The sequence below is a fragment of the Amblyomma mixtum genome, chromosome 6 (assembly GCF_055824585.1).
Source record: "Amblyomma mixtum isolate Tamu chromosome 6, ASM5582458v1, whole genome shotgun sequence".
Taxonomy (NCBI): domain Eukaryota; kingdom Metazoa; phylum Arthropoda; class Arachnida; order Ixodida; family Ixodidae; genus Amblyomma; species Amblyomma mixtum.
In genome coordinates, this window is record NC_143017.1 from 141,330,393 (window position 1) to 141,349,128 (window position 18,736).

An 18,736-nucleotide genomic window follows, 5' to 3' on the forward strand; every position below is an offset into this window, starting at 1 on the left:
TAAAGCATTTTATTGTTTTTGTTCAAAAACTTTCAATTAGTTTTCTGGTTTAGTTGTTACACTTATCGTAAAACTTTGACCGTATTAGTCGAACAGTGTTTCAGCAGTCCGGCCACACTGCTCTGTTTACCGTTTGTTTCTTTTTTTAACGAGTTTCGGCGGTTTCGGCAAGGTTTCCGCGTGAGCTATGAGCTTGCTAAGAAGCGCTTTTTGACGAAGCCGGCTGTAATTTCATTCTTGGTTACGGTGCAGATCTGCTCTTCAAGTGTGTTCTTTATTCTGAAGTCATACAGCGAGATGGCGGACCCGTACGACCGCGGTTACTACAAAAAGCGGCCTTACGTTTCCAAGGCAAGGAACGCGTTTTCTTGGTTTCACGTGTTTTCGGCACGCACTGGCGCGTCGTTTCATTCTGTTCTGTACTATTTTATTTTATTGCTCACTGTTAGTTCATATCACTAAAAACTGCACTCATGTCTCCTCTAGTTTCAGGAAAGGGAGCGTGAACGCGAACAGGAACCGGACTCAAGTCAGCAGCAGATCAAGCCGGTGGTCATTCTCGCTAAACATCCTGACAGAGTGAGTTGACCCGTTTCTCAGCGCTGTTTATTCAGGAGATACATAAACAGGACACTTGGACACAAAATGATGTGCACATACGATCCTTCTGGCACCTTGTTTTCTAAAAATTATGCAAATTATCGGAACTCGTCCGTTTGCTTGGTTCAACTACCGCAAGTAGTGCCCACAACGGCGCGAACAGCAAGAGTGGAAGAAGCAGCGCAACTACTGTGATATAAAATGCACGAAGTGCCGCTTTTACTTGACTCGGAGAAACAGCGTACCGCATCTCATCAGTACGCGAACTTTTCACCGTTGTCTTTCTCTTGTAAAGATTGGCATTTTCTGTGAGCTGAGCACTTACTTGTTGTCGTTGTGCCGTAACTAGCTTGCCCATCGCCGCCGTTGCCGGCTTCTTGACAGAGCGCCATGGCGACTCGTAGGCCGTGGAGAACCTGTTTAGAGCTGGTCGCCTGAGCAGCTGTTTGTGAAAGCGACCCAGCGCCGTTCTGCATTCGCCGTCACGTAGTACTGCCGAAGGCGGCGTCAGCGTCTTCTTCTCCTCCGGTCTGACCAGGCCCCGCATCATTAAGAATCATCGCACCGTGGCCGCCGCTGGCTCTTGCGTTTCTCTCCCCGTCACGATCGAGCCACCGTCGCGGCTGGCTTCTGCGGTGAAGCACGTGGCCGAGCGCGGGCCAACGTCCCGGTGCTGGTTCTTGTTGCACTAAGTGGGACACACTTCGGCGCCGCTAGCACTGAGCGTACAAAAACGTTGACGAGATGAACGCAGGCGTCAAATTCGCGTGCGGGCGCCCTTACGGCCACAAATAGTTGAAGGACTATGGGAAGCAAGAAAAAAACGAAAGACATCGAGAAAGGTAGAGAATAGTTGAGCTAACAAGCTGCACAGGTGTCCTGTCATTTCGGCAGAAAACAAATCTATAGCAGGGACACTTAAAGCTGCTTACATGTGGGAATGCGAAAGCGTGTTGTGGACGCAAGACGCAAACGTTTGGTTGCGGTTTGCGAACTGAGTTTATTTCAGGTGATGAATATTTTTTTTAGTGTGTTTTTCCAAGTTTGACACCACCCACACGCATGCATGACATCACCTGGAAGTCTGTACGACAAACGGTTGCATCACAATTTTGATACGAGAGTCTGTGAAGACATACAATTGAAGGTGCATATGTCACCGGTCCTATCCCTCTTGCAAGCTAGCCTCCAACTTGACTAGCACAGGTAATCTATATGCAGCGAGAATTGTTATAACACCACTTGGAATGCTGTACGGCAAACGGTTGCATCACGCTTTTGGTAAACTTTTGGGAAAACTGGCTCCCTATGGAGGTCGACCAGTGGCGGGTATATATATACAAGCGACATGTACAGGACTGGTTGAAGCGGCTTTGCTCACCTTTCTGTGTGTGTCATATGGCCTCTTGATGATGTCACCCTATTTTCTTCCCATTGCTGGGATTTTCTATAGCATATGAGAGTGCACACACACGCACAGGCCGCTTGATTTTCTTGTAATAGGACTAGTAATACTTTCGCATTAAAACTCTCCAGAATGAGTAGGCGCCGACCAGACTGCATCGCTCTATCACATGGTAGCCCAACTGTCTGCTGTCAAGACCAGGCTTAGCACGTCCCCTTTGTGGTCGTGGGGGTGGCTGTCTGACAACGTCGATGATATGGCCTTAAGTTTCCCGCAACACAATGTGAGAGGCATTGTTGTGTCAGTGCGTCGCTCCTCCACGTCAGATAAGTGAGTACCTATTATCTGATTGCGGAAGGATGCGCCTCTGCTGCATTAAACATTAAACTCTTTAGTTGGACTGGTTGGTATCGGCTTCCTAAATTCATTATTACTGGCGAAATGGCATATGCCAACAGGGAACAACAGTACTGGCAGTTGTCCTATTGTTTTGTGTCTTGTCTATGTCTACCATTTCACTACTAATCAGGAATTTTAAGGGTGTGCAAACAGTGGTTTTTTGGTTCCAAGCGAATTCAAATCGAATATTTTGTATAGTTCCGGCATGCAAGAAGGGTTGAATGGCACAATAAGCATTTTCGAAATCATTTATTTCTCTAACACACAAGGCCAGCACATGAAAAAAGAAAGAGTGCATTGATGCTTAGTCACACTCATCGAAACTCGACTTTCTGGAAAAATGGCCATAGGAAATTCGGCGAGTCGACCAACGTGCTGTGTCGACATATTTGTAGGGTGTAAGACCTAGTATTTGTAGGACCTCCGACTGCTGGTCTTGATTGCGATTGTGCTGTTATGTAGCTGATTCTTTTTAATGGTCACTCCATGGAATGGACCCCTGCGAGGCATATTCACCTCGCACCCAGCGCTACCTTACATAAGGCATCGTACGCGGGCACCCATCTCCATGTGTCTCTTGCCAGCTTCTTTTTATGCACCCGCACATGATTAGTGAATTTCACACGAAGAAGAGTGGTTACGGCAGCTCAGGTGTAGTGAGATTGTGTGACATTATGGTAGAGACGGCATAAGCTGTCTGATTTTTTGTAAAGAGCTGCTTTGATGGTGATTTTGCCATGTTAAGTTCACAGTCATTTGCAGTGATCTGTGGCATTTCAGTCGTCGTTTGTTTGAACGCGCAAAATCATATCGTACTGGAGCCGGAACTTAGCTTCAGGCCTTATGAGAGCACTGAACAGGGGCTCTCTTGCAGTCTTTACGGGATTTACAAATTTTTTAGAGCGGAGCATTTTTCACCGCAAATTCTGATGGGTAGCGTTCAACTTCTTGTCCAGGCTGCTTCCTCCGCGGCTCCTCCGCAGGCGGGTGGAGATGCGTCTTCCGCAGACAGTGCAAAGACAACTGTGCTTCTCAGCAAGGCATCCTCCAGGGCAGAATCCCCAGCTTCCTCATCCAGTGCATCCAAGGATGACAGCCAGGCATCCAGCCAGGCATCTGCACCCACGAGCACTAATGTGTCTGCCAAGCAGCCACCTGCTGAAAGTGAGTTGTGTTCCCTGAGCATCAGGCTGGCAGTTGTCATGATGTGAGGGAAATACTCAGTTAAAGGGGCTATCTGGGACCACAGAATTAGCACTTCATTTAGGCTAGAAACAGTGCATATTCATGCAGGGAAATGTTACAGAGTAACCATTCCATTTTCTAACTCTCATGCTGGGTTGCATTTGCAGCTGTGCCTGTTCAGCAGTTAATTTGCTGTGGGGCCATTTGGGCATTATGCTTTGAGCATCAGCCCCTAAGTAGCTGAAAGCACCCTTTTCAGGGATCTTTTAACTGCACAATTATTGCGACAATGTGCTGTGTAAGATTTTCTAGCTTCTGTGCTTCTTAAGGGGGACACTGGTCTTGAAAAAAAATTGTTATTAATGAAGTCACAGTTACGAAATTTTCAGGGCATATGTATTTTTGTGCGCTGATTCTAGATATGTCATTTAATTTCATGTAATGCAATTCCTTGAGCACTTATGCACTTTTTATGCCAGTATTTTGAGGAGAGTTTTGAAGAAAATTTGCTGCAGGAAACTCGCTGAAATGTATGCCATTGGGTTCTCTTGACACCAAGGAATACAATAAGTGTAAAATTATCATCCCGGCTCTCATAGAACTTGAGTAATAGGGTACTGAAGCTGCCACTTCACACACAGGAATACACATTTTCTTTCTCATTTCTGAAGCGACAACTTCAAAACTCTATAACTTAAGTTCTATGATAGCCAGGATGATAATTTTACAATTATTGCATTCCTTGGTATCAAGAGAACCCAATGGCATACATTTCAGCGAGTTTCCCGCAGCAAATTTTCGTCAAAACTCTCCGCAAAATACTGGCATAAAAAGTGCATAAGTGCTCAAGGAATTGTTTTACATGAAATTAAATGACATATTTAGAATCAGCACACAAAAATACATATGCACTGAAGATTTTGTAACTGTGACTTCATTAATAAGAAATTTTTTTTCAAGACCAGTGTCCCCCCTTAAGCGAGCTGTCCTCCTGTTTGTCTTTTTTTCTGTGTGATGCATCTGTGTGCTTCCCAGATTCGTAGTCAATCTCACTCATTCCCTACATTGCAGGTAAGTTTATTGCACTTCATTGCCATTCCTGTTTTGTGGAGCAAGCACGCAAAAAGCGATAATTTTGGACTGAAAGAATTGTCCTGTGTAGGCTTGGTTATATAATATTCATGGTGCATCTTTTTTTTTATTTCTCATAATCTTATGAGATAATTCATCATTGTAGAGGGAATTGGTTGAAGTCATGTGTCGAAAAATGTTTGATTTTTTTTACTTGAATGTAGTCTAACTATATAAAGAAGCCTCATTTGATTGAATTTCATTTCAATTGTTTCAATTGTGTGCACTCATCTGAGTCTCTGTCATGAGCTACCATGTACTCTCGATGATTGGGAGTTCAAATTAAGGGGAGCCCTTTTATTACGCTTGATGTTGGGAGGCTGCAGCAGCCAAGTTGTTAAAAATTAACTGGATGTTTGAATTAAGCAAGTTCAAATTAGCAGGAGTCCCGTGTGCAGTTCATAGTGTGAAAGTGATATAATGCTCAGTCGTATGAGTATTTCTGCAAGCTTAATGTTGACAGGTACATAGTGCAGTATATTGTCCACTTACCCATCTCACTTTTTGGTATGTGCATCAAGGAAGGTTCCATTTCAAAATTACATTAACTGGAGATAGTCCGAGTCATTTTCATGTCAGCAATGTGAACGTATGGTGTAGCTGCACCTTCTTTTAGGGTTCAAATTGTCATCATGTGTGTGTGGTGAACACGAAAGCATGCCATTTCTGAATAGTGAATGGTAAATAAGGGAGAAAAGACCCATATGCTTCGGGTTATAGGATGAGTAGGATGTTTAGGTCAAATCACTCTGTGTAACTGCACTACCTTCTTTTGCTGTGTGCCCCAGTAAGAGCAGAAAGGGTGACAATTTTTCTTTAGTGTTTGGTCTTAAAACTATTTATTTTAAACCGGAAAAGATGTATAAAGCAGAAAGGGTGACAATTTTTCTTTAGTGTTTGGTCTTAAAACTATTTATTTTAAACCGGAAAAGATGTATAAATCATTGAAATTTCAAAGCAGCTTTAAAAGCAAAGCCTTCAAAGCTGCTGTGGCTTTTAAAATTCTTGTGTGTTATGTATGCTTAAGTGAGGTGAAGTTTTAGATGAATACTTTATATTTTTACTTAGTTGTAGCTTGAGCAGTTCTTAATATATATACGACTTGTCTTGGCTGCAGGCTTGAGCGATCGGTTGGCAGCCCCTCCTGACATGGCTGCCCCTGTGAAATTCGTCGATGACTCCTTACAGTGGTGTGATAATGCTCTGGAGGTAAGTAATCATCTTTGTACTAAAAAGGAGTGAAAGGTGGATTTCAAAAGCAGTTTTGGAGCGCTTCTGGATCAACATTACAAGGCTGTTCCAGTGACGAATCACAAGAAAAAGTGATACTATGTTGCAACAGCAGAATAAGTGCAGTTATCAAATCAAAGTTACTCCATGGAGCGGTCCAAACAGCTCTGCTGATGTTGGCAGGGCTGACCGGTTGTCTGCATGATGTTGTTTATTTAGCAGCACACTGTGTGTGATGCCTTTGGTCAGCATTGTTTTTAGTGGTAGTCGATGGTAGAGAGAGGTTGGTCAGATGGTTCTTGATAGTCATGAAGTAAACATGGAAGGGAAAAACACCGGGGTGCTTTTCAACGTTTCGATAAGTGGACTTGTCAGACGAAGACAAGTCCACTTGTTGAAATGTTGGAAAGCACCCTGGGGTTTTCCCCCCCTTGTTCAATTTGTGATTACTTTTAGTGGCAGGTTTGTTTCTTGATTAGTGTCATTAATTGTTTTAAGTTGGCTGTACAATAAAATGGTTAATTTCACACAACAACTATGGCTTTTGTTTAATGAGAGCTCCGGTTGATTTGAACTTACATTGTTCTCTCAGCTCTTCAATTCAAGGCAGGAGAAAATAGTGTTTCATTGTTCTCCGGTGAGGGAAGCAAAAAGTGACACAGAGAGTAGTTAGTGCATTGGGCGGGTATGAGATGTCATGAAAGAATGCCTCCCTCTCTCAATGGAGTGGGTGTGACCCGCAGCAGAAGCAAGGCGAGAAGCATTAAGAAATGAATGGTTTGGAATACTGTTTATGTCTGCTGAATGCTGTTTCCTGAGTGAGATGCCTTCATAAAGGACATGGCCAGGAAAACAGAGAGGGCATGTGGGAACGAGCGTGCTCCTTTGAGCCCCTCTCAACCCGGGGTAGTGGTAGCATTCAAGCCGCTGAAGACGTGGCAGTGGTTGCCACCGCTGTCATGTTATGAACGCAGTTGTACACGTTTCTGTGTTAGCCATGCTTCTTGCACTGCTATGTGACCGCATGGGACTCCTTTTATCTGATATAAGTCCTTGGTTTTTGTGGTGCAAATTGCGTTGCACTGTAGAGCAAGATGGATTAAATTCTTTCAGTGCACAATTAGTAGTACTTGGAAGTTTTAGTACAATGCTTATTTCAAAAACTCAGTTCATATTGAACGAAAGTTTAATGGAAGTCTTAGCAGGTGTTTGAGTTAACTTAGCATGTTCATCACACAGTTTAACTCTTTCGCTACCGCGCCATAGGCCATCGTTCGCATATGATCGATTCAAATCGCCCGCTCAAAAAAGCTAATTTTGGAGCGTCGTGGACGTGCTACGCCATATAGTTAGCGAGCTCAACAACTGCTCTTTCGATTGCAGCCTTGGTTTCAGTGTTTTGACATGAGGGGGCGCCGTGAAAAATAAAACTTTGAACGGCCGCAGCAGCGTCAGCAGGAGAAAATGGCGTCCGCGTCGCCGCGCGCTCCTCAAAAGCGAAAGCTGACACCGAGCACGTCGGCCGGTTTCGGTTTCGTTTTTTGCGACGAAAGCAGTGGTTATTAGTCGGGCAACAATGTACAAACGTCGGATTTCGGTTTCGACAGCGAGACTTCGCCTCGGGAGCCTGGAACGTCAGCGCGTACTTGCATGTAAGTTCTGTTTTCGTTCGCTGTGTGTTTTCTGCGGTGCATACGGTTTGTAATTGATGACAGTGGTTTATTTTTGTGCTTCAAGGTCTTGACAACGTATGGCGAAGACAGTTTGCTAAATGCTCAAGGTCGCGTCGCGTTTTTCAACCAAGACGACAGCTAGGTGTCCACATCGGCACATCGCTGCGGAGCGGCGCTCTGAGATTCGCTCGACTTTTCGACTTTTTTTTTTATGCTCTTCACGGCGGAAATGACGAAGACCGTGTGCGGAAACACTAATAAGTATGCATGGATGAATATTTTCAGCAAATTCGGCGTGACGGCTCATGGAAAGACGTGAATCTGTTGGATATTCTGATGTTCATTGGAATCATCATAGACATTGGAATTGTTGACCTGCCACGACTGTATCTCTACTGAAATACCAGAATAATCTATTCTGGCCCTCTGCCATCAAAAATCATTTCTCAAAATTGGTTTTTCGCTTTTTTGTTTGTTTGTTTTTTGCACGTAACGGACTCGGATGATTCAGTGGCGGCAGCTTCTATTGGCAAGACTTGGAAAGTGTCCTGGCTTTTGAACCACATCGATAAAACTTATTTCATCGATCCTGATGTTTTAGAGCTTGCCTAAAATGCCAAATTTTATCAGCTGGCTTTCAGGGAGCAGCTCATTCAAGAAATCTTCGGGTATGATGAGGGAAAAGAAGTCCACGCCCCCGATCCTCCCATAGAATCCATTCAACGCCAACCGAAAAGAATGAAAAAAAGAAGAAACTGCAAGCTTGGCTATCAGAGAACAAGGGAGGAACAAAGATAAAACCTTATGTGAAGCACTCTTCAGTCTACCTCTGCTTCACATCTTCACCCCTGATTGCTCTTCACAGTGGCACCACAGTCATGACCCCTGACTTGACAAGCCATGGAAAGTGCAGTAAATTTTTCTTATAGCTGAAACTGTGAATAATGACAGCTGTAAACATGTGCAACAGTTTGTATATTCCAGTTTTCCTCTAATAAAGTTTGGACTTAGTGCAGCCGGTAATTTTTGTTTTTACTATATACTTTTTTTGTATTTCTAGCAAATTTCACAAATAAATGTTCATTTACTTTTGCACACACAACTCTTCTGTTTGTTTCATTCAGAAGTGTAACTAATAAGCTACAATTTCATGCATTGCAATATGTGCTGGGTGTATTAGTTCTTGTGAAAAAAATTTTTCTTTCAGTACACTCCAAATTGTGCATTTTTCCGCAGTAGCGAAAGAGTTAATGCCACAGCATGATCCACACCCCAAGTTGTTAAATTGCTCTGCAGCAGATAACTGAACATACTACATATATATCTATCTGAAGGTATTTCTCCTGACAATGATAATTTTCTGCCTGCATCCCAGCGCTGTTTGTGCACCGAAGTACCATACAGTGGCATGTTTGTAGTCTGTTCCATCTAAAAATAGGAGCTATCAAAAAATTTTTCAATAGAAAGGGAAAATGCCTGTTGATCAGTTAGTCATAGAAAATGGAGTCAGTCAGGTGTTCCAACCAGTGTTGCCTTGCATATCAATGGTTGAAACAACTACCTCCGCTACTTGAGTAGAACTCCGCTGTTAACATTTTTTGCAGGACTGCTGAAAAAAAAAAAAAAAAACCAGCCTGGAAACCTGGTAGCCAGGAGGAGAGCGTGAAAAGATTGCACATTGCTTCCAGTCGTTTTCTTTTTTTACTTATAGCAAGGGTGGCATGCTTCTTTGGAATTTGCAAGACCTTATGGTTCGAGCGATCATTCACATGCACAAAATGTCGAAACGCCATGCTGTGGCTCTCTGTCTGCCTGAGCAGCTGTTAGTGGAAGGGATGCAACAGCAAAGAGGAAGGGTGTGCGGAGCAGGCAAAGTTGTGGCACGCTTGCGTGCTTCTGCGTTGTTTTCATGGCAGCTACTTTTATTTTACAGAGTCCTTGTCTTTGGAACTTAGGGGCTGCAACAAGGATAATGCACATAACAGAAACATGCCTCGGAGTCAAACTGTGCACCTATCTCTCCTAGAGCGCTGCCCGTGCATTGTTTGCCGCGGCATAATCTTGTTTTCGTGCCTTCAGTTGTTTCGTTCATGCTGGTTCCGCCGAAGCAATGGAACTGCGCTAACAGCCGCAACAAAGTTCATGCATTCCATAAGTAAGCTTGACGTTGGCCTGGCTTCAACATCCGAGAAGCCGCTGAACACGGTGGCGGTCAAGTGCTAGCGGACTCTAAAGTCCTGCTTTGTCCTGTCTGCCATCGCCATTCCTCGTGCTCCAAACATAGGCAGTCAAAATTCTAGTACAGGGTAAACCATTATCATGAAGTGATATTCACTACATTACATGCAGGTGTGCTGCCTGATTTGTGATGTAATAGGCAAATCTGTACTGCATGGGTTTCTAGGGAGCTTACACGGGATTGAGCGAAAAAAACATAGCAACTGGAAAGATGCAGCACCCAGGAACATAACAGCGGGGTTCTGTTGCATTACTCTCAGTGTTTTTTGTTCTGTCTCACTTCACCAGATGCTAGTAGTGGTCAAGCTAGCTGTCTGGGTTTAGTTTTTCGTTGCTAGTTTCACAGATTCTCTATAGTTCGTCATTTCTATTATAAACGAAGCTCGCTCGCACTCAGGCCAAGAACATTTTTGAATATGATTGATTGATTGCACAGTGCACCCCCTGTGACTTCCTTGAATATGAATAAGTCACAGTTGTGTGTGAAGGTAGCTTTTAATATTTTTTGGGGGGAAAAAAATTACATTTCAATGTACTAAAGAGGGACTAAAATGCGATCTCCCTTTTGGATCACTGCATTAATTTTTCTGGTTTTGAGTGGGTGTGTGTGAAAGCTGTGTGATCACTGTATTCTTTCTCCATTCATTACAGTACCTCTTGGACCAGCCAGACTTTTATGTGGTGGGCATCATTGGCATGCAGGGTGCAGGAAAGTCAACCGTCATGTCGATATTGGCGGGTCAGTACGGCCAGGCAGGCATGAGGCAGGTATTTCACTCTATTCTACTATGATAATGGCCTTGAGATATTTTTTTCCCTTTGATTTAGTGGAAGTCCAGTATTTTAACATGCTGTTGTGCAGTGCAGAAAAAAAAGAACATAGCTTTACAAGCACATTTCTTGTGACACAGCAAAACAAAGCTTATAAATAATTTGAGCAATGTGTAAAAATTATTAGCTTTCGAGAGAACTACTTTCAAATTGTATACTTTCTAATGGCTTACCGTTCAAAAATTCTGAGCAGAAAGTTCACTGTAGGAAAGGCAAAATCATGAAAACGTAACATGTGAGCTTTGATGAAAGTCGTTTTCGGTGGAAGGAAGGAAAAAAAAAGAGTGCCGTTTCTTCTGTATTCAGTTAGGTAACTTGGGAGTTTCCTTTGGAGCAATGCATTGCTTTAGCTGCTTTTGAGTAAAGATGTGCGAATAGCCGGAACTTTGAATAGTTTTCGAATAGCATTTTCTATTTGAATCAACTCACACCACACTTGCACATCTGAACTATTCATACATTACGAATTGTTCATATAAACTCGCGGCGAAACTCCGTGACATTCCCTAACAACAATATCTTGCACTTGTCATGACAATTAACTTGCTCTTTCCTCATAGTCCACACGCTGTAATATCAATGTACTGAAGGCTATAGAGCGCCGGCGCGGCATGTTAGCAGGTCAGAAAACGAAGTGCAGCACCACTTGGCACATTACTGCATAGGCCAAGATGCTGTCAACAGCCGGCCATCAACCTGGCTGGCAGCGAATCTCTCATTTTGCACCGTTATGGTAAGATGTGTGCGCGCACAGGAGTGATCCAGCTTGTGGAGCATAGCAGAAGGGGCAAAGTTGCGGCCTGCTTGTGCTTGTGGGCCTGTTTCAAGATGGCTGCTTTCATTGTTCACAATTTTCGTCGGTTAAAATCTGGAAACCGCATATATTAGGCCACGGAGGATAAGAAAAAAAAAGTACGGCAAATGTTTGGCTCAAAGCCAGCGTGCACACCTTGTTTAGCTGATAGGCGAGGACTAAGCGGGCCATGCGTCACCGTGAATGTGCATTTCGGGCTGCGTTCCGAAACTGGTGCTTTGTTTTTAGGTGTCGCGGGGGAGTGTGGGAGAGATTGTCCTGCTCGTGTTCTGGGGTTGCTGCTCTCTCCGTTCGTAAGCCATCTTGTTTCGTATTGCCAGCAGGGCTTTGCCATTAAGGACAGCTGACGTCACTTCTCCTGTAACGAGGTATCTGGCCACCTTGCAAAACTTGATGGCAGCGTTCAGTGAACTCACTGGGATATTAGACTTTTTTTCAGTGACAGAGATTGTTTTTCAAATAATTGTAAGCAAGGTTTTAGGCTACAAAATGGAGTTCATTGCTATTACTGCCGCGTGTTTCCCGCTTTTTTTTATTGAATGCCTGGTAGGCTTTACAGGTAAACAAATTGTGCCGATGATGGGTGAAAATGAAATTTGTTTGCAATATCTCTATTTTTTTCATAGCTGTCGTTTGTGGAAAGAAATTTCCCTTCCTCTTGAACTACCTGTACTGATAATCGAAATTACTTGATTCTATTTCCGATCAATTTTTATTATTTGTATTTGCTTCGCACCCAGAAATTTTATATTTGCACACCTCTAATAATTTTTTCTTTTTTTTTGGCCAGGTTTTGCAGAACATTTTATCATAGTTGAACTTGTCAGTAGTTAAAAATTATTTGAAAAATATTCGATTAGATTGGCGCTCAGTTTTTAATACTCTTATTTGCCTTGCGCCTGAAATTTTACTATTTGCACAGCTCTACTTCCGAGTATTGTTTGTGAGATTGAAAGAGGTGTATTATTTTCACTTGTTAAGCTTGGGTTTAAAACTGAGAAGTGCTGGGAAAGAAATTAGAAAAAAAAATCTTGTTGCCTATCCTTCTTATCACCGTGATTTCAGTTGCACTGGTTTTGTATCTCTCAACGTAATGTTGAAAAGCTTTGGGGGCTCTACTCTTGCGCCATTGTTTGAGCAAGAATTCTTTAAACTGCACTGCTTTATCGAGTGGTGAAGCTACATTTTGCTTGCATAAACTTGAGCTGTCTGGGTTACATGCTGAAGATGCACTTGGAGGCCACGGTTAGTTGCTTTGAAGCTCTTGCTGCATTGTAGTTTTTATTTTATGTGCAGAAAACTCATTATATTTACTGCTGGTATCACAGAGCCTTGGAGGTTAGCTGTAGTAGCTGAGTCAGCTCAACAGTGTAATGAAGGCTTTTTGTTGATTTAGTAGCTCTTTTGTTCATAAAAGTTCAGTGTGATAGTTTTTAAACCAATATGCAGGTTACGTCTTCCAGTTACTGTAAAAGCTCCATTATTTCCGATTTCAAGGGATCAAAGAAAATGTCTGAATTAGCTAAGTGTCGAATTATTGGGACCATTGAAATAAAGCCATAACAAGCTCTCCAACATCAGCATATTTCTATTTAAAAAAAAAAAATCTGTTATCATTGATTGCTTCATGCAAAAAATTTGCTTGGCAGTTACTACTTTTCGCAGCAACGTACACACGCACTGTACAGTGAACCAAAACTGATGTCTGCTAGGATTCTCAGAGCATCAACAAACTCTTCCCTTCCCCTCATACAGAAACACACCCTACAAAAATAACTGCATGCACGCACACACCTATGTTACTGGTCCACGATAACATGAAAAAGAATGCTTGTGGCAAGGTCTGCAATGCTCAGTCAGTGAAACAAAGAGGAAAATGGCAGAACACAGTGTAAAACAATAGAACATTACCTCATACTATCTTAGTTGATGATCATAGGGATGGTTAAGGTGTCTTTATATTTTCTTTAGCACCAACACTACTTGTGCAAGGTATTGGCCACACTTCTGAGTTGCTCACTCACCATCGTCACCACCCCATCTCCTCTCTATGCACATGCAAGGTCCACTGCTTCTCTGAATTAATCGAAGTGTGGCCAAAGTTCTCCGGATTAAGAAGAGTTTGCTGCCATAGAATAGTATGTATACATTTGACAGTATTGAACGAGTTGTCTGAATTATCCAGTTTTCCAAATTAACTGAGGTCGAATTAAAGAGATTTTCCTATGCTCTTTTTTTCAGTGTCTATATTTACATCTTTCTTGGGTGCAGTGACTCTGACTCTAAATGCCATTTGTATGATACACATTTGTGGAAAAAATCTGTTAAGGATGGAAAATTGGTCTTGCCTGTGAGCTTAGCTCCTTTCTGATTAGACTAGAGAAAGCATGCATGGGCTGGTTCTGTACCATAAAAACCCGCATATAATACAGGGTTTTGAAGCGAAAAGCTTCACTAGGCTCGTCAACAACGCGCTTCGCGTGAGCCACCCCTTGGCGCCGCCGAGGGCGCGCCTTTCCTCCTCCTCGCCGCCCCCTCCGTTCTCCTCCTCGCCACCGGTTTACCCTTCGCCGCTGCTAGCGGTACTTATCGCGTTAAATAATACCGTTAAATAATACCGTATCGCGTAAATAATACCGTTAAATAATACCGTATAATAAGGCCGCGCGCCGCGGCGCGCACTCCGTCGTTGCTTCTCCTCCTCGCCATCGGTTAACCACTTGGGATGGTTGGGACGGCGCTCTCCGTCCCAAGCGAAGGTTCTTTCGCAAGGCGTTGCGAAAACGCACGCGTGAGCGGCGGCGGCGGCCGTAGAAGAGGGGCAGACATTCGCCATGGAAGGAAGAAAAGAAGACCCAGAAGTGGTAGCGAGAGAGTTGGCTGAAAATCTACACCGCTACCGTGGTGCTCCCAGTGCATTGTGCGCGAACTGTGACAGCCATGACGTCAAACAAAGCATAACTGCAGCTTTTCGCTTGTAGTATATCCAGGCTTAACCAGAGCTAAGCCACTGCCATTTTTTTTTCTCATATTTTACCATGTCAAATCTCAGTCTGATGTTATGTGCAGATTCAAACAATATTCAGCACAGAGGTGAACTTCTGGTTTTGTTATTATTCAGCGCTATCACCATCAGGCTTGCATTGAGAGGAGGCACTATCTAGTGGTGGTGACGGTTGGTAATTTCATTCCAACGCTATTTCACCACACTGACCTTGCGAAAGCAGTACTTGGCTTCTAAGAGGAGGTAATTGTAGCTGCGGGAAGCATCAGCACGCACATCAGGTGCTGGTATATGAACTGGATAAGGCAGGGAAAGCCTCCAGTTACTGCCAGCTGATGGCTGAAACGGCGTGCTTTGCAGCTGGATTGCGGACACTTGAGCCAGCATCCCCTAGGAGCCTGTTGCTCGCACTGTTCAGGGAATGAGGGATATTGAACGCATTCAAAGGTACTAAGACTGGTTTTTATAGAGGTATCTCAGGCAGGGGACTCTCAAAAAGCAGTATGCCTGACATTGACGATCGCTGAAGTGTGAAATGCAGTGCAAATAAATTCTTTCGGCAAGCTTTCCTAATCACATTATATGGGGATTACAGCTTTTTTTTTTTTTCATTTTTGCTATCCTGAAATTACAGCTAGTATTTTATGTGGGTCCGTGTTATGTATACAGGTTTTAATGGTAATTCAATAAAATGGGAAAATATCTTGCACGCTAAACTGATGTTGGAAATATTCCTCTCGGCACATAAGCACACACTTGTTGGTTAGGTAGCATACTACATGGTTGTTCTGATGGCCTTGTGGTTACCGCAAAGTGGTGAGATAAAACTTTTGTGCTCTCTACTTGTAACTGGGTTCCAACTGCTCAGCTAGCCTCGCCTCACTCTTCTGCATCTCTTCTCCCGTCTGTGCAGGCAGCTGTTTCGTCCGCAGAGCCGGGAATTGCGTGAGCTGGGCCAGCACTGCACAACCGGTGTGGACATCTATGTCACACCAGAGAGGATGGTCCTGCTTGACACACAGGTTGGCTGCTTGCTTGCTGCACTGAGGCAGCAGACAGGACACAATGTGGGAAGAGGGCTAGTTGGTACAGTCTAGCCCGGTTATAACGAAGTCAGCGGGAATCAGAAATCACTTCGCTATATCCGCTATTTCGTAGCATGCGGACTACGAAAAAAAATGCAAACATCGGCATACCGATTTATTGCCGCTGAAAGAAGTCATCCAGCGTCCCCTGAACACGTTTCGCGAGTGCGGACTTCAGGATTGCGGCTTCCATACCATCCAACTGCGAACCAAAGATCTGGTCGAAGTCCGGACTCCCGAGGTACATCCGTAGCGAGTCAACAGCTGCGATGGCCGCTGCGGAGGTGACCGGCTTAGGGGCACAACTAGCATTGTTGCATTCGCTGTCGGAGGCGCTCTCGGCCAAGGTCTCTTCCATGACACTCCCGGCAACTTCTTCAGTCGTCAAGTCCGCGGTGGCAACAAGGTCTTCGTCGGCGAAAACGAAGTCCATGTGGCTTAGACCCGCAGGCACACGGTTCAAGTCGCTAGCGCAATCCCAAAGCTGCTCCAAGTAGGCCGTCACGGCGGCAGCATCAGCGGTTGTAGCGACGTCAATCGCGGTAGCTTCGTCCCCAGCAGGCGCCGCCTCCGCCGTGACGCCGTTCAAGGACGGCGCAACACGAGACCGGCGTGCCATGCGATGCAGTGAAGCAACCTTTCGCTCTGCAGGAGAGCAGATGACGCCACGAAAGGACGCCGTCAGCCAAATTTTGCTCTTATTTCCGCGGAAAAGATCACCTCAAGGAGGCAAAAATGTGTTGATTGGCAGATTATTTTTCGGTTGGTATTAAATCTCTTCGTTATATCCGCTGACGCGCTCTTATTTACTTCGTTAAAACCGGACCCAAAATGTATTGAAAATGCAAAAATGGGAGTGGGAAATTGAAATCCCTTCGTTATAACCACTATTTCGCTATAAGTGGCTTCGTTGTAAATGGGCTAGACTGTATTGTTAATCCAGTGTAGGAAATGGGCTTGAGCAAAAAGAAAAATACGTATGAAGGCATGTTAAAGAAAGTGCCCACAGAGCAACTCAAAGTTTGTTAGAGGACAGAAATGCATAAGGGAGCCGAAATGAAAGAGCGCAGATGTGGTAGATTTATAAACCTAGCACACTTATTTCTTGTGCTCTGTGGCTGTGTTATTTGGTTGGGTTTCTTGATATACATGGTCTGTTCTGAAAGTAGTAGGACTCAATTTTTTAAACTAAATTTATTCAAGAGAATAGTACAAACGATTACAATTTTTCAAGGTAGCACCCTTCCGCACCTACACGCTGCTGCCAATGAGATTTACAGTTTTCGTACGCCTCCAGGAACGCCTGGACCGGAATGCTGTTTAGCTCCCTCGTCACGGCCTGTTGAACCACCTCTACCGGTCCGTGATGTTTCCCCTCGAGCGTCAATTTTATTCTCTGGAATAGAAAAAAGTCTGGCGGGGCCAAGTCGAGACTGTAGGGGTGCTGAGGCAGCGTTGCCGCCTTGTGCTGGGCAAAAAATCTGGGTCCTCATTCACATGATAAAGAAGATCCTACCGGTTGGCCTTTTCCTCCTCTGACAACACTCCTGGCACCAACTTCGCGCACGCTTTCCTCATGGAAAAGTTTTCTGTCACGATCTCAAAAACTTGGGTTTGAGGAATGCTCAAGTCATCAGCAATCATTCTGATACTCATTCTACGATCACTGTTAAGTACATGTTTCACTCGCGACACATTTTCGTTGGTCTTGCTGGTCGAAGGGCGTCTGGAGCGGTCGTCTTCCTCCACTCTTTCCTTACCTTCTCGGAAAAGCTTGTGCCACTCAAAAAACACCTGATCTACCCATGGAAGCGTCACTGTAGGCCTCCTTAATCATGTTGTGAGTCTCTTTGCTTGTTTTACCAAGATTTACTCAAAATTTGATCGCGTATCGCTGATGCAGTAAACGCTCGATGATTCTGCGTGACGAGACGTTTCGACAGGGGTTCACAGTACAAGCGACCTGCTCTCTTCAACGGCCGAGAGCCTACTGCCGATTTTCCCCAGCATTCCCAATATCCCCCGTCAACGATCCTGCATGTGCAGACAGCCTCTCGTCCGCCCGTTCGCCCAGGAAAGAACCAGTCCTACTACTTTCAGAGCAGACCCTGTACTAATCCTTGTGCTGTAATAAATTTTTCATCGTTTAGTGAGCTTTGAAAGCAGAGATACATAAGGGAGCGGAAATGAAAGAGCACAGCTGTGATAATGTATAAACCTAGCCCACTTATTTCATGTGTTCTATGGCTGCGTTGTTTGGTTGGGTTTCTTTTATACTTCACCTTGTGCTATAATAAATTTTCAGTTGTTGAGTGAGGTTTGCTTTCATCTGCCTTCCATACTCGTTTTGTTCGGACTCTTTTTGTACAACAGAGGAGGCAAGGTTTTCCAGAAGTTCAAATGTGCTTGTAGTCTGTACTTCACACATCATTTCAGGAGAACATGTATTTATGGCTCTCTGAGGGAAAATGTAATATAGAATCCCACTTCTGTATAAGCTTCTTGTATTTCTCCACACGATACATCGTTTCGGTCACAATAAATGGCACAGCAGAAAGTTCTGCAAAACATTGAGTGTTAAATAATACCGTATAATTAAAATAATGCAGTTGGATGTGTGAAAACAGTTTCTCTCTGAAACTTAAAAGTTCTCAAATTGGCAAATCTGTTTTTGAAATAACCCTGGTAGAACCTGAACAAGCTGCACTTCAGGTGTAAAACAATGATGGTACTGATATTCTCAGATATTGATTTGTGCACTTTCTATGCTTGTCTTGAATCCTGTGAGCAGGTGCACTATGGCAGCACCTTTGTGTGTGTTGGGTGGGGGTTATGTAGACTTGTAGACGTTGAAAGGGGGGGGGGGGGGGGGGTCGATTTATAGGCGTCAATACACCTTATACATTCCACGTTATGACCTTTGTAGGGCTTTTCAGGATGCGTTTGCTAAATCTCTGCGTAATTTGCTCATCCCCCTTTTTGAAGCCTTAATGTGAGGAAAAAAAGTGCGCAAATTATGTGAGTAGATGCGGTATTTTGTTGAGATCAAAGAGTAGGCTTTCATCTATACCTCTTATAGGTAATAAGCTTAGGAAGTGAAGTTTTCACTTCTATTATTCATGATGTCTGTGCTTGTCACTT

At 43.9% G+C, this 18,736-nt stretch overlaps 1 protein-coding gene across 1 annotated transcript in view; it reads left to right on the plus strand.

Moving 5' to 3' along the window:
* Nucleotides 1-108: 108 nt before the first annotated feature.
* LOC149340629 (nonsense-mediated mRNA decay factor SMG9) overlaps nt 109-18,736 on the plus strand; it is a 33,650-nt gene continuing 15,022 nt past the window's right edge. Inside the window, exons 1-6 of the mRNA XM_089549469.1 lie at nt 109-351; nt 487-579; nt 3,361-3,568; nt 5,838-5,929; nt 10,513-10,629; nt 15,428-15,532. Coding sequence (XP_089405595.1) covers nt 298-351; nt 487-579; nt 3,361-3,568; nt 5,838-5,929; nt 10,513-10,629; nt 15,428-15,532 — 669 coding nt within the window. The 5' untranslated portion in view covers nt 109-297. The remainder of the gene's footprint in view (nt 352-486; nt 580-3,360; nt 3,569-5,837; nt 5,930-10,512; nt 10,630-15,427; nt 15,533-18,736) is intronic.